The sequence below is a fragment of the Salmo salar genome, chromosome ssa05, assembly GCF_905237065.1.
Source record: "Salmo salar chromosome ssa05, Ssal_v3.1, whole genome shotgun sequence".
Lineage (NCBI taxonomy): Eukaryota > Metazoa > Chordata > Actinopteri > Salmoniformes > Salmonidae > Salmo > Salmo salar.
In genome coordinates, this window is record NC_059446.1 from 60,232,517 (window position 1) to 60,248,190 (window position 15,674).

Genomic DNA, 15,674 nt, shown 5'->3' on the forward strand with positions numbered 1-15,674 from the left:
AAAAAGTGCGTCCAGGCTATCTATCTCTTGATGTGTGAAGGGTCGGGTCGCAGTTAGGTTCCCTCTAGATTTGGGCTAATGGTCGGAATCGGAAGAAAATGTGTTTTTAATAGGCTGTTGGGCTTCGATTCAGTTTGCAGGACAGTATGTGACGTCGACACTAAGGCGGCGATTGGCTGCACACGATAGGGATGGAGTGGGGAGTGGGGTTGGCTAAAATTAAGAGCAGTGCAAAGATTCAACAGTCCCAATGAAGACTTTGCCACTGGAGTGGAGACGCGCAACGATTAGTCGGTTTTTGACAATGTGTTCAACGAGTCAAAAACGGAGAGTGTTTTAATTTTGTTTTGTAAAAGACGAAGCGCATACCTGTTCAAAAATCAGTCGAAGTAGCTTCCATTTTTTTCAGCTTTTTTGTGTGCAGCCTGCCAATAAAACTACAGAGCTCACTCCGCGAGAGGTTTGTGCTTTTGGACGTTTTACTTCTACTACTCTCACCATGGAGTACACCTCTTCCCCGAAGCCACAGCTCTCCTCCAGGGCAAACGCGTTCTCGATAGCCGCAATCATGTCAAGTGGAAAAACGAAGGACAAGGAAACCGATGAAAACACCATCAAGCCACTTGGTAAGCCGATCGCGCACGGTGCCTTACATAGAATTCACATTTTCAATATAGCCTACAATTGATAGTTTCCTTCTTGGCTATATTGTTTGTTAGATTGTTTAAATCAAATCTTGACTTCGATTATGCTATGGAGAAAAGAAGGGTTGTCTATAGGCCTAGGCCTACTTCTATAGCCATATTGTTCTATGGGCCTATGGGGAAATGACTGAGAACCTTCATTTAAGATGTCTCACACGACGATGTTTTTATAACCTTTCACAAAAAAATGTGTCCAAAAATCAGGCAGTGCATAACCCCGTTCATAGACTGTCAGCAAAAGTTTAAGTTCCAGGTTTTATTAGTCGTATGTACGCGACACGCATGGATATACACCCTCCAAGGAAATTCTTAATTGCAGGTTCCATCTCGACAATGCAACAACAATAAGAAAGAATACAATATACGAACATGAAGCAATATTGATGGATTTTACAGATGTAGGCCTACACAAATATGTATTCAGTAGGCCTATGGTTCACTGAATAGGCTCTGAATTAACCTATTATTGTATCAAGTGTCAACAAAAAGTGTATGGGCTAATGAAACAGATATCAACATTATATATCAGAATTTTCTCTATCCAGAAATATCATGCTGCGTTGGCTGTAGTGATGCTTGCTGATAATTGCTAACATGTTGCTGAATATTTGATTCAATCAAGTTTACTTTTCAATTTATCCAAGAAAAAGGTACAATTGAACATTTTCGTCAAATAAACATTCAGTGAATTCACGGAGACTAGACCTGTATGCAATTACTGACAGAGAAATATAACACGGACGTTGCTGTTAGTCACATTGCTGTTAACTATATCATTGTGAGTAAAAAAAAAATGTGTTTTGAATTTAACTGAATATCTCTTCGAAATAGCGTGACGATTTGTAGCCTGCTGAAATAACCAATATGTTGTTTTTGTGATTCAGTTGCACTTTTGAAAATTGTAGTAGGCTAATTTAATGTCGTTCAATGGATAGCAAATATAAAAACCATTCATCTTACTTTTAATGTATATTCTTGCATTTGTCAAATACCCCTCACATGTATTGATAATGTTTTGAATTTATTTGAATACAAATCATTGTATTGGAATGTATATATCAATATGCTACTAGGCTAGTTGTGTTTAATTCATTTAAAGCTAAATAATAATAACCAATTTATGACATTTTTTAAACATCTATGCCAATGAGTTTTTACATTGCTTTAAATGTATATCAGTCTACGCAATGTAAAAACTCTCACACACACACATATATATATATATATATATCGATAGATAGATAGATAGATAGATAGATATGTTTTGGCTGCAGTAAAAATAAACAAATGAAACCAGCATTTGAACATGGTGTTTTTTCATCCATAGAACAATTCGTGGAGAAGTCCTCCTGTAACCAAGGTTTGGGAGAGCTGTCTTCTCTAGATGCGCACGGAGATTTCAGCGGGAGCGCGCCTCCAGTGTGCACAGAGCCGCTGATCCCCACCACTCCGAGTGTTCCCAACGAGGAGATGGCCAAAATCTCCTGCAGTTTAGAGACCAAAGAACTCTGGGATAAATTCCATGATCTCGGCACCGAGATGATCATCACAAAATCCGGAAGGTAAACTTCAATTTCTCACTGCAAAATATTATATTATCGAGTCCTATATTATCGACACCACGTAGGCCTATTGGTCTACTTTACTTTTTAAATGTGAACGACAATTATAACCTAAGAAGCAAACTAAAGCTACATTTTATAATACCGTTATTAACCTATCTGATTACCCGTGTCATATTAAGCATTGGGTAATTGGATATTCTGTTTTGTATTTTGCAGGATCAATTAATATATTTTTTCAATTAATATGTAGCCTATAATAAGACTAATTTCGGCAGAGATATTCTATTTTTTTACATGTGTAAACTGTGCGATAATTGCACCACAAATCATTGTAGCGCTCCTCCCATGCGTGGAAATGTTTATAGTCTAAGGGTAATTATGTAATCGATTTACAATTCAAAAAACATTTGTATAAATATTAACATCATTTAGGCAAAATAATTTTCCTCGAAAAACGTAATGCTGTTCAAAACATATAGGCAAATATTCTCCCTGCCATGAATATCTATTAAAAAAAGGTGTAGGGAATATGCCTCACGCTAAAAACATGTATAATCAAATAGCCTACAGATAAAGGACACACATAAACCTCATACAAAACGGGAGCTATTGATGATATTTATGGACAAAGGAATTCAGTGAAATATGACTCTCATCATCTTATATTTTACTTGGAGCCTAGGTTTGAGTAAATATTTACCTCTCAGCTAAAATGGTTGGCGTGGGTTTGTGTAGTCGTTGTGTTTACCGTCTCTCTTCCCCTCCAACAGAAGAATGTTCCCCACCATCCGTGTGTCCTTCTCGGGGGTGGACCCGGACGCCAAATACATCGTGCTGATGGACATTGTTCCGGTCGACAACAAACGCTACCGATACGCCTACCACAGGTCGTCCTGGCTCGTGGCGGGCAAGGCGGACCCTCCTCTGCCTGCACGGTGGGTGACTTTTTGTACACTCGTCTCTAGTCACTGCGTGGCTTTTATGTACGAGTCGTTAATGTCAAAAGCATTCACAAAATGGTATGTGGTAGTAGCCATTGACCCTAATTATTGGTATATGGATAGCAAATACACTATATGGCTTAGATAAATACATTTTGGAAGTATTTTTTAACTTGACCGACAAAGGTCCGTATTGGAACAAATCGTCCCTTTTGATTTTGAATAGCATGATAATACGTTTTTCTGTGTTTGCATAGGCCTTTTCGATGATAAAAAGTATTGTAATATACATATTGTATTTATATTGCAGGTTATACGTGCACCCTGACTCTCCTTTCACTGGGGAACAGCTGCTCAAACAAATGGTGTCTTTCGAGAAAGTAAAACTCACCAACAACGAACTGGACCAACATGGACACGTATGTTATTGATTTGTCATTCGTATTGAAACGTTGAAGCAGATTCATGTTATTTCTGACATGAACTGAAACATGAAATCACTTGAAGGCTGTATAGCCTAACCAGAGAAAAATCCCATACAGTCCATCCTCATCGTATAACTGATCAAGGACTTGTGGAGAGTTTCCCCGTACAATATTGGATTCATAATTATTATCTGAAAGTGTAAACAATATTGACAAATTACAATTATAAATTGGGGGATATTTCTAAAATATGTACGGGAATTGTGTTTAGATGGGATTATAACGGTTGAAATAAATAAACATACTTGCAGGTGATTTATGAAAGAATTGCTCTGTACACTTTCCATGAAATCTCGTGGAATCTTCCCATGGGATATCATTTTTTCCAAATCTCTTTCACATGTTATTGGGAAATGAAATGTTCTTAACTGTAAGTCAGAGACGTGTTGGATTCAAAATCCACATGTTGCTTGGTTTCACCTGTGAAGATCCAGTTACATTTTATCATTTAAATTAATATTTTCTTTATATTCAAGTCATGTTTTTTTTTCGGTAAGGGAAATTAATACGCGTACAATTTAACGAGAAGCAGAAACACGTGCTAAACTAAAGAACTATCCGCCTATAGCACAGAAACGATAACAATAATGGAATATGCGTCCCATGCAACACCATTAATTTACATTATTAACAGTAGTAGGCTAACATCATACACTGATCAGCCTACACCATACCAAACCAACAGGTTGTGCGGAAAAACGGCTCCTTGAATTTATGCACAAACACCTTTTCTTTCGTGGGCATGTACGTGGTATTCGATAGATTCAAAGAGTAGGCCTAAAGGCGAGAGCAATGCGATATGATGACAACACCAGATATATATTTGCTAAACAATGTGAATGATGTCATGGGATTTTGATTTTCATGACGTAAGTAAAGACCGATAAAGCTGATTAGATAGGATAAAACAAATCATTTTTCCTGTTGATCTAAAAAATATCTCTAATGGTTACCAATATGGAATTTAAGAGAGATTCATGCACGCTTTTAACCGCACGAATAATTGGCATTCAAATAGAATCATTTTCGAAAACCTTGACAGTGAATGTCGTTCTGTAGGCTAGTCATTTGAAATTGCACTGACACAAGACACATCATGTTATAGTGCACCTGGCAGCTTTTAACAGGCAGCTTTCAACAGCTCACTCGTTTCATCATTCTCATGAGCAGTAATTCTGACTTGAGATAAGCCTGCATATTTCAAACAATAAAATTCAAGTTGAGATGTGTCAATTGTGAGAATTGTAGCTGAATGTTGATGAAGGCAGGCAGGAACTCCTAGTTCTTAAGACACCATACCACACCATCTCCTTTGCCCAGTACAGTCTCACATACAGTATACAGTATGAATCTAGATGTGAATCATAGGGATCTGATCCAGAGTATAGCAGACTAACTCCCCACAGCCACACATTAACACAATATAACATTCTTGCTGAGCCGCTGTATAGGCTATGGAGTCAGATAAAGGACAAATGCTCTTCATCAAATCAAATTGTACTTGTCACATGCTTTGTGAACAGCAGGTGTAGGCTAACAATGAAAAGCTTACTAATGGGTCCTTTTCCAACAATCCAGAGTTAAAAATAAAGATAACAAATATAACATAAAAATATAAATACTGTAAATACATGAATGAGGAATACTGTAAATGCATGAATAACAATAATGTATAAAAATAACATGGCTATATACAGGGACTACCAGTAGTGATTTGATGTGCAAGGGTATGAGGTAATTGAGGTAGATATGTAGATATACAGTGCATTGGGAAAGTATTCAGACCCCTTTACCTTTTCCACATTTTGTAATGGTACAGCCTTATTCTAAAATGTATTAAATAGTGTCCCCCCCTTAATCAATCTACACATAATACCCCATAAAGACAATGCAAAAACAGTTTTTTTTATTTTATTTGAGGAAATGTATGATAAAAAAAAAAAAGATCACATTTACATAAGTATTCAGACCCTTTACTCAGTACTTTATTGAAGCACCTTTGGCAGCGATTACAGCCTCTGGTCTTCCTGGGTATGACGCTACAAGCTTGGCACACCTGTATTTAGGGAGTTTCTCCCATTCTTCTCTGCAGATCCTCTCAAGCTCTGTCAGGTTGGATGGAGAGTGTCGCTGCACAGCTAATTTCAGGTCTCTCCAGAGATCGGGTTCAAGTCCGGGCTCTGGCTGGGTCACTTAAGGACATTCAGAGACTTGTCCTGAAGCCACTCCTGCATTGTCTTGGCTGTGTGATTAGGGTTGTTGTTCTGTTGGAAGGTGAACCTTCGCCCCAGTCTGAGGTTCGGAGCGCTCTGGAGAAGGTTTTCATCAAGGATATCTCTGTACTTTGCTCCCCTCATCTTTCCCTTGATCCTGACTAGTCTCCCAGTCCCTGCCGCTGAAAAACATCCCTGAAAAACATCCCCACAGCATGATGCTGTCACCATCACTGTCGGGATGATGCCAGGTTTCCTCCAGACGTGATGCTTGCCATTCAGTCCAAAGAGTTAAATCTTAGTTTCATAAGAACAGAGAATCTTGTTTCTCATGGTCTGAGTTCTTTAGGTGCTTTTGGCAAACTCCAAGCGGGTGGTCATGTGCCTTTTACTGAGGAGTGGCTTCCGTCTGGCCACTCTACAATTAAGGCGTGATTGGTGGAGTGCTGCGGAGACGGTTGTGATTCTGGAATCTCCACAGAGGAACTCTGGAGCTCTGTCAGAGAGACCATCGGATTCTTGGTCACCTCCCTGAACAAGATCCTTCTCCCCCAATTGCTCAGTTTGGCCAGGCAGCCAGCTCTAGGAAGAGTCTTGGTGGTTCCAAGCTTCTTCAATTTAAGAATGATGGAGGCCACTGTGTTCTTGGGGCCCTTTTTAAAAATGTTACTTTAGTTAACTAGGCAAGTCAGTAAAGAACAAATTCTTATTCACAATGACAGCCTAGGAACAGTGGGTTAACTGCCTTGTTCAGGAGCAGAACAACAGATTTTTACCTTGTCAGCTCAGGGATTCGATCTAGCAACCTTTCAGTTACTGGCCCAATGCGCTAACCACTAGGCTACCTGTCGACCTTCAATGCTGCAAAATATTTTGTTATCCTTCACCAGATCTGTGCCTCGACACAATCCTGTCTCGGAGCTCTACGGACAATTCCTTCGACCTCATGGCTTGGTTTTTGCTCTGACATGCACTGTCAACTGTGGGACCTTATATAGACAGGTGTGTGTGCCTTTCCAAATCATGTCCACTCAATTGAATTTACCACAGGTGGACTCCAATCAAGTTGTAGAAACATCTCAAGGATGATCAATGGAAACAGGATGCTCCAGGATGCAACAGGAGCTCAATTTCAAGTCTCATAGCAAAGGGTCTGAAAACTTACGTAAATAAGGTATTTCTGCTTTTTATTTGTTATTCACTTTCAAAAAATGTCTAAAAACCTGTTTTTCGCTTTGTCATTATGGGGTATTGTGTGTAGATTGATGAGGGAAAAAATTATTTAATCAATTTTAGAATCAGACTGTAACGTAACAAAATGTGGAAAAAGTGAAGGGCTCTGAATATTTTCCGAATGCACTGTAGGTAGGGGTAAAGTGACTAGCCAACAGGATAGATAATAAACTGAGCTGTAGCAGCTGCGTATGTGGTGTTTAAGTTTGTGTGTGTGTGGTGTCAGTATGCAGGTGTACACATGTTACGTGTGTGGGCATATGTAGTGTGTGTATGTGTGTGTTGGGGTGTCAGTTTAAGTATGTGTAAGTGTGTGGGTAGAGTTCCAGGCAGGTACTTCCTGCTTGTGTTTTTGCATGTAAGCAGGAAGCAGGAGGATAGAGTTATGGTCTGATTTGCCTAAGGGTGGGCCTTGTAAGCAGGAAGCAGGAGGATAGAGTTATGGTCTGATTTGCCCGAAGGGAGGGCCTTGTAAGCAGGAAGCAGGAGGATAGAGTTATGGTCTGATTTGCCAAAGGGAGGGTCTTGTAAGCATTTCTGTGTGTGGAATAAAGGTGATCTAAAGTTGTCACCTCTAGTTCCACAAGTGACATGTTGGTAAAAATGTCAAACAGATTTCAGATTCCCTGCTGTAAAATCACCAGCCACGAGAAACTCTGCCTCTGAATGTGCACTTCTTATTTGATTATAACCCTATGCGGCTTGTTGAGTGCTGTCTTAGTGCCAGTATCGGTTTGTGGTGGTCAATAGATAGCTATGAAAAATATAAATGAAAGTATGGTCTGCAACTTATCACGAGGTATTCTAACTCAGGAATTTGAGACTCTTAACATTAGAGGACGTGCACCAGCTGTTGTTAACAAAGAGACACACCCTCCTCCCTTCTTACCTGAGTCTGCCATCCGGTCGTGGCGATGCATAGAAAAAACCGTGAGATGTATATCCATGTCCTCGTTCAGCCACGACTCTGAGAAATGTAGGATATTACAGTTTTCCAGGTCCCATTGATAGGATAGTCTTGAACATAGCTCATCCAGTTTGTTCTCCAGTGATTGCATGTTTGCCAATAGAACAGACGGCAATGGCGGTCTATTTGCTCGCCGACAGTCTTGTCAGGATGCCGACTCTGCTGCCTCTCTTTTGCCGCCGCTTCCTCTTTCAATTCCCGGGGAGTAGGGCCTGGTCCGTAGTAAGCAGAGCGTTCAGAGCTGCCGACTCGTAGAAGTAGACATTTCTGTCCAGATCGAAATTAGTGATAGCTGTTCTGATGTCCAGAAGCTGTTTTCGGTCATAGAAAGTGATGTCGCAGACATTATGTACCAAAAAAGTTATGATCAGCATAAAAAAACAAACACCAAATAGCAGAATTGGTCAGGAACCCATAAGACTGCTGCTATCCACTGCAGCGCCATCTTCACAGAAGATCAAGATCAAGCAGAACAGCTAAGAGCTGAGTAAAATGTTTCTCAGACTGCATGCTGTTAACATGTTTATCCTTTCACACTCCTCTCTACTGCCACCCCAGTCATCCTCTCTCACTCTATCCCCTTGCCTCTTCTATCACCATGCTCTCTCTTTCTACTTCCTGTCATCTCTCTCCACATCTCGCTCTCATTCTCTATCGAACCCAGTGTTTTGCCTTCTCTGTGTCCCTACAGATCATACTAAACTCCATGCATAAGTACCAGCCCCGGGTCCATATCATCAAGAAGAAGGACCACACCGCCTCCCTTCTCAACCTCAAGTCAGAGGAGTTCCGCACCTTCGTTTTCACCGAGACTGTCTTTACCGCGGTCACAGCCTACCAGAACCAGCTGGTGAGCAGTAAATCACTAGTCAACTGTTCTATACCAGGGTCTTATTTATTAATGCACACAACGGAAAACCAAAACAAGCGTTTCGTATTGGACTACAGTTACTCCCTCCTCCTTTCTTCCGTATGGTGCCTAGTGAACGTGACCCAGGGGTCAACAGGGAGGACGTGTTCTGTTGCTGGATAGTGTTCACGGGTAGAGACAATATGTTGAATATAGGGGGTTGTGTGGCTGGTTTACAGACAACATGCATAGGGAGTGTATTCAGTTCTGTCTAAAGCCAGTTCTGCCACCCAGTTCCTCCCTGACTCCCTTTGTGTGTTTAGTCTGGCTATCCCATGGAAAAAGATAGAGAGAACGAGACAGACAGAAAGGGAGAGGGATAAGAGTCTGAGACAGAGAGAAAGGAGAAAATAGCATCTAATCTGTTTGCGGGCCTCTTTCTTCCCAGATAACCAAGCTGAAGATCGACAGCAACCCGTTTGCGAAAGGCTTCCGAGACTCCTCCCGACTGACGGACATGGAGAGGTACAGGGAATTTTATGTCTTTGCCTGTTTGTTTATTTCTGTCCGGCGCGGATAAGATTAACAAGGGGAATAGAACTGGGAGAGAGGGGTGAGAGCAGTCGCGTTAGGAGCAAGCTATGGAGCGATGTACTCATTAGCAAGTGCACATGCCGGGTTGTTTATTTATTTCTGCTCATTAGGAGTGTGTGTGTGGAGGGGGGGTATGCATGTGTATGTGTGTGTGTGTAGTACAGTTTTGCATACGTGTGTGTGTGTGTTACAGTGAAATTGAGAGAAAAAGGAGGAGAGAGGACATTGAATTTGTTTTGCAACTAGATGAAGGACTATGTTACTGTATAGTGTTGGTTTTTATTTCAATGCCAGTAATTGTCTGAAATTGTTGTTTCTATAGAAATCTTGTGGGTATCTGAGTGACTTCCCCGGGTGCAATGCCAACCCACCCTACTATAAACTTCTGGCTAACACACGCACGCACGCACGCACACACACACGCACACACACACACACACACACACACACACACACACACACACACACACACACACACACACACACACACACACACACACACACACACACACACACACACACACCAAAGGATTTTATGACCTACAGCCAAACAAACACACTTTTTTTTTTTTAGATTGACCAATTCCAGCACTATTGCCAAAATCATCTGATAAATCAGACCATCTTAGGCCATTTCCCAACCAAACAAGCAAAGTCAAAGACTGCCAAGAGACAGCCAGACAACCAACTCCCTCTTTCTGGCTTTCTCTTTTTGAGGGCTGTGAATTAGATCTGATCAATTGATCTTCAGGGAGCTGCAGAAATCACATTAGTCTGGAGTCGGCCACTGCACTAAAACACAGTGTAATTTGATTGGCTGCTGTGACTGATTGAAACCAGCCCCCTGCGTCGTGGCCTACTGTGGCCTCTGTGCCGGACAGGCCAGAGCTGATAAAAACACACGCACATTTGTACTGCACCGCTGACAGATATTGCACTTTCCTAACCTAATTGGGGAGCTAATGTGGACGCATGGCTCTTGTGATGCAGACCACTCCTGTCCAACCGACCCTCCTCCTCCACCACCACCATATCTGTCCCTCTCTGTGTCACTGAGGCGCTGTCTGACAAGACTCACAGGAACTAATGCACTTTTTGTTAGAGTACACACACTAAGACTAAGACACACACTGCTTTAATTATGTACTTTGAGACTTAGAAAAGAAGGATCTTTGATTTTATGCTCCAAAGAGGTATCAGAACGGTTGAAAAATGTTGTTGTGTATTCTGGCCTTTTCTATCTTTATCTACATTATGTGTGATTTTGTTGCACTGGGATTTTATAGACCGTACATTTTCCTTTATAACTATACTGTTATGGGCTCGTTATTTTTACATACAGTACCTAATGTGTACAGATATATTGACTGTGTGTACAGATATATATTGTCTGTGTGTGCAGATATATTGACTGTGTGCAGATATATTGTGTGTGCTGATATATTGTGTATCTATTGTCTACATACTGTACATTCAGTATTGTCTGTCACCAGTGTAACTATAAAAGATATAATTTGGGTTATAGGTTACTGCAAAGACATGATATATCTTGGTGAGTTGTTTTGGGGTATTGGTGTGAATGCAGATACAGTATATATTGGACTGATTGTACATTTTATATTAGAATAGGATATTTTCAGATTTTGGTGTGAATGTACCAATATGTTTAAGTGTGAACATAGAGATATATTTTGGGCCTTTCTCTTTGGTTTTTGCTGCAGGGAAAGTGTTGAGAGTTTGATCCACAAGCACTCGTACGCACGGTCGCCAATACGCACCTACGCAGGTGAGGAGGAGACACTGGGGGATGACGGCCACGCCGCTCACAGGGGTAAGAGAGTTGGTCACACACTGATGATGTCATCACACACGTTTCACAAGATGCACATCATGCTAATGAGCCAAATGAGGGTCGTTCAGTGGCACTACTACCACATTATTTTACCAAATAATTCAAACAACCGTCGTTCACATAAATGGACCAATAGAAGGCTGCTGAGTCAATGTAGTGCAACATCAATGACAGTATTATAGTTAGAGGTCTTTAACAGCGTCTCTCCATCTCACTCTAAGGTTCTGCGTTCACCGCCTCTGACAACCTCTCTCTGAGCTCCTGGGTCACCGCCACCTCTGGTTTCTCAGGCTTCCAGCACCCCCAGTCCCTCTCTGCCATGGGCTCCAGCAGCGCCTCCCTGGCCTCCCCCTTGCCCCATCCCATCCAGGGCTCCCTGCCCCCTTACAGCCGGCTGGGCATGCCCCTGACACACTCGACCCTGGCGGGCACCATGCAGGGCGGCGGGCCCTCCTTCCCCTCCTTCCACATGCCCCGCTACCACCACTACTTCCAGCAGGGCCCCTACGCTGCCATCCAGGGACTGCGCCACTCCTCCACCGTCATGACCCCCTTTGTATGACTCCCTCTGAGGTGACTGCCTGGCCGAGTAGCGCCTCATCAGCTACAACTACGCTTATAGACACACTTCCACACACAAGTAGATAGACTCACAGATTTGTCCGCCTCAGCATCATCACCCATCGTCACCACCGTGTCCTTGTAAATAATAAGCCCCCTGGCCGAGTCGACTGACTGGACGACCTGGAGAGGCTGCCTGGCTGCTGCCCTGCATGCTGACAGCTGAACCGGAGAGGAAACAGACTCCTACGGGACCTGGTGAAACAGACACAGAGACCCACAGACTGATATGAACACCAGATATGAACACTTATGACCTGCATATGAATATTTACGACCCAGATATGAAAACTGATGATCCAGGTATAAAAAAAAAAATGCTGAGATGCTGAGGACTGATGACCATGCACAGTGATGCATTGTGGGAAATAGGTAATGGTCTGCTTGTGATAACTGTCGTTTGCCCCTGCCCTCCAACTGTTGGTCACAATATTCATGTTGCACCCACTCTCCAGAAAAGCATGGACAGGAGAACCAGTGAACTGTCTGGCTTACGGACATTAAAACCAGAGGGTGTGATAATTGTTAGTTCTCTCACAGCTTCTGAGGACAATGAAGAATATGGGACTCCAAAAGTTACGGGAGTGCACAACTTCCAATCCTGGGCAGCGCTTGTGGCCACGGAGGAGAACTATCTTCACTCCAGCTGCTGGGGCATGGAGGAATGGCAGCCATTTTAGACTGAGTCAAAGGATTCCCCCTGCTTGCTGACCAAAACTCACAGGGAGGGTAGAGGCAACATCTCTCCTCTCCTGCTTGAACTCAAACTCTGTTAAGCTTCCTCTGCAGGCAGAATCCTATAGCCTCTCCAGTCAGGTTGGCTGTTGCCATGGTAGTCAGATGTGTGCGCATAGATGCCCTAGAGACAGAGAGAAGCCAGTTGTTTCTTTCCCATCTAAAAAGCCAGCCATGTGTACTGTGAAGAAGTTACAGTGGAAGATGATCATGTTTGATAGCAGTACATAAAGATGTCCACACACACACACACACACACACACACACACACACACACACAAAATAAGATGAATGTCATAGAGTGCCATATCATAGGACGCATGCTGTTTGCAACAGATAACACAGAAAACATTTGTTTAAAAAAATCCTCACCCAAACCAGGTCTCAAAGTACTTTTTCAGTTTTCTATGTCATCCAAAAAGCTTCTAGTCACCTCATAATGTTTGTACTGCATCCAATGAGTTTAACATGCATTAGATTCGTGAGGTCAATGAAAAGAGATGTTTGTTCATGTCTCACGTGTGGATGGGCCCTAGAAGACCTTTGGGGGACCTCTCTAGTGAAGTCACAGAGCGTTCAAATCACGCTACGTCGTAACGTATCCCCAACACCAGCAGATTGTCTTCTCTAACCAATCAATGGCAAATCAGTAATGTATCAATGAAGTACCAAGAGGGACAGAAAACCAGCAGACTCTGCTGCCCTGAAAGGCTAAGATGGACTTTCTCTTGCTGTATTGCCCTGAAACTTGATTCACCACCTAACCAACACCTAACCTCTGGCGTCACACTATAGCCTGATTACTGTAGCAGGATCTATGTCTGCCTCAGGCTGTGTCGACACTACAGCACTCTGGGAGAAAGTCCACACCTGTAAACAATGACTCAGTGGTGCCTCCCCTTAGAGGAGGGTGAGCAGGGAGGGAGATCTGTTTTGGTCGTCACACCATTGGCGATTCATCAGCTAGCCCCTTCTAACCAAAATGACACAGAAGCTAAGATAGTGACACAAAACGTACAGTGTATGCATCGGTTCCTTTGTAGTGCCACTCCTCTCAAAAAATAAATCATTGCAGATTGATTCATCCACTCAATGATGTCTCACACAGTTTGTTACCACCATAAAACCGATGTTATTGTAAAATGCCGTTACTATTTTGGCAAGAAAATGACACCTAAGGCAACTTTGTAAACCTCTAATTCACAGCTAAGACATCCTGACAATTATTTTTAGTATGAAGATTTCTCTTTCGGGGCAAAATGGGACAAACTTGGATGGAAGTGAAGGTCTAATACAGTATTTCATTGTTGGTTTTGTTTTCAATGCTGAGTCTCAATTTCATTATACTGAACAAACCAATCACATGGAGCCAAAAAACCACACATAAATTAGGCTACAACTAACACAATATTATTGTGGGCACTAACTCTGCGTTTAGCCTACATTACTGTTGACGCTTACTCACCACTTGCATACCATGTGTCCACAAGCAGTCAGCAGGTTTGAAGTTGGAATGAGTTTTGCAGGATGTTTTTAGTTGAAAACATGTTGTAGGACAACTCTCAGTAGACAACTCTCAGTAGACAACTCTCAGTAGCCTACACACTGCATGGACTTGGAGGCTTTATCGAGGTGCTATCAGAGATGATTGCCAGTGAGGGCATTAACTCTAAGGCTTTCAGTTGAAAGAGGCAAGTGTTTTCAATGTTAAACAATTTCGCATAAGAACTTTAACAAAGGTCTTCAACTGGTGTTCTCTTCAATCTATAGCCCGCATCTGGACAACACTCCCCGTCTTTGAATATGTCCTTGTGTAGGCAGCTGCCAATCTCGCCATGTCTTGGTAGAAGGGGGGGATTGTAACTTTCAACTTTCCATTTTGAACAATGTGTACGCACACTCAAAGTATGCCATGGGAAATAGATCTGCAAGGATTTTGTTATGTTTTTGTTGTGTTTTTATTATTACTTTAAGTGTAATCTAAATATACAGGATGACATCTAACAAGATTTTGTTTTGTTGATTTTCTAAGTGCAATATATTTATTTCTGCTCTGAAAATGATCATGTGTAATGTACTATCTGGCGCTTCAAAATATATGTTATTTGTAAACCATAAGAAATATATCACCCCCAAAATGTCTCAAAGTGCAATTTATTTTTATGCAATGAATCGCTCATCATGTATAAACTGAAGTGTCAGTGTTTCCATCGCTTTCCATCAGGACCATAACTAGAGTTGTACACAACTGTAACAGCTAATAAGATCAATCTTTATGTTAAATGCATTTAAAGACATGCTCCAGAACATTGGGAACTAGGAAGTATTTTTTAAACCTCCCGCTTTCGGTTGGATGTGTCAATGTGTAGTTCAGACATGCATAATCTAAGAGCAGAACTACCATCTCACCTCCATTAGCCATGAAATCCCTAGTTTCAAAGCGACTGTTTTATGGTAGCTGTGCGCCGCCCTTTTCCCAACATTTTCCCCCCATGTGGGCCATCGCAAGCAATTCGAGTTTCAGCCAATGAGCCACAGACCGTCGCCATTTGAATGACAGCTAGCAAGATGCACACAGCAGAGCGCGAGAGAGAGAGAACAATGACGTGGTGCACATATCTGCACATACAGTATGTGACATGGTAGGCAATTTTCAGGGACCACTTTTGGCTCGTGAGTGATACTTTCAGAACTACTGGCAAAAAAATATACAAAAGTACCGGAGAATCTCTTTAAATATCTCAATACACTAGACAGTAACATATACCCTTGACTTACTTGACTCATTCCTTTCAGCTCCTAGTGAAGCAAAGGGCCTCAACAGTACATCTCAAGCGAACTTTGTCGTTCTCTGTGTCCTCTTTGGGCGCCCAACGTTTCACCTAGCACTATAAACAATAACAGACAACGTTTC

At 42.0% G+C, this 15,674-nt stretch overlaps 1 protein-coding gene across 3 annotated transcripts; it reads left to right on the top strand.

Annotated features, from left to right (window-relative positions):
* Nucleotides 1–235: 235 nt before the first annotated feature.
* Nucleotides 236–14,901, top strand: tbx20 (T-box transcription factor 20). Of its 3 annotated transcripts, XM_014200865.2 has the most exons (9): nt 236–626; nt 2,032–2,266; nt 3,040–3,204; nt 3,521–3,629; nt 8,800–8,958; nt 9,407–9,483; nt 11,078–11,104; nt 11,274–11,383; nt 11,626–14,901. In XM_014200865.2, exons 1-9 carry the CDS (start codon nt 500–502, stop codon nt 11,964–11,966), a joined length of 1,350 nt encoding a protein of 449 aa, XP_014056340.1. In that variant the 5' UTR covers nt 236–499; the 3' UTR covers nt 11,967–14,901. The 3 variants fall into 3 exon arrangements, with proteins under 3 accessions (XP_014056340.1, XP_014056341.1, XP_014056342.1); XM_014200866.2 differs by lacking the exon at nt 11,078–11,104 and having other exon boundaries at nt 11,271–11,383; XM_014200867.2 differs by lacking the exon at nt 11,078–11,104.
* The last annotated feature ends 773 nt before the right edge of the window (nt 14,902–15,674 follow it).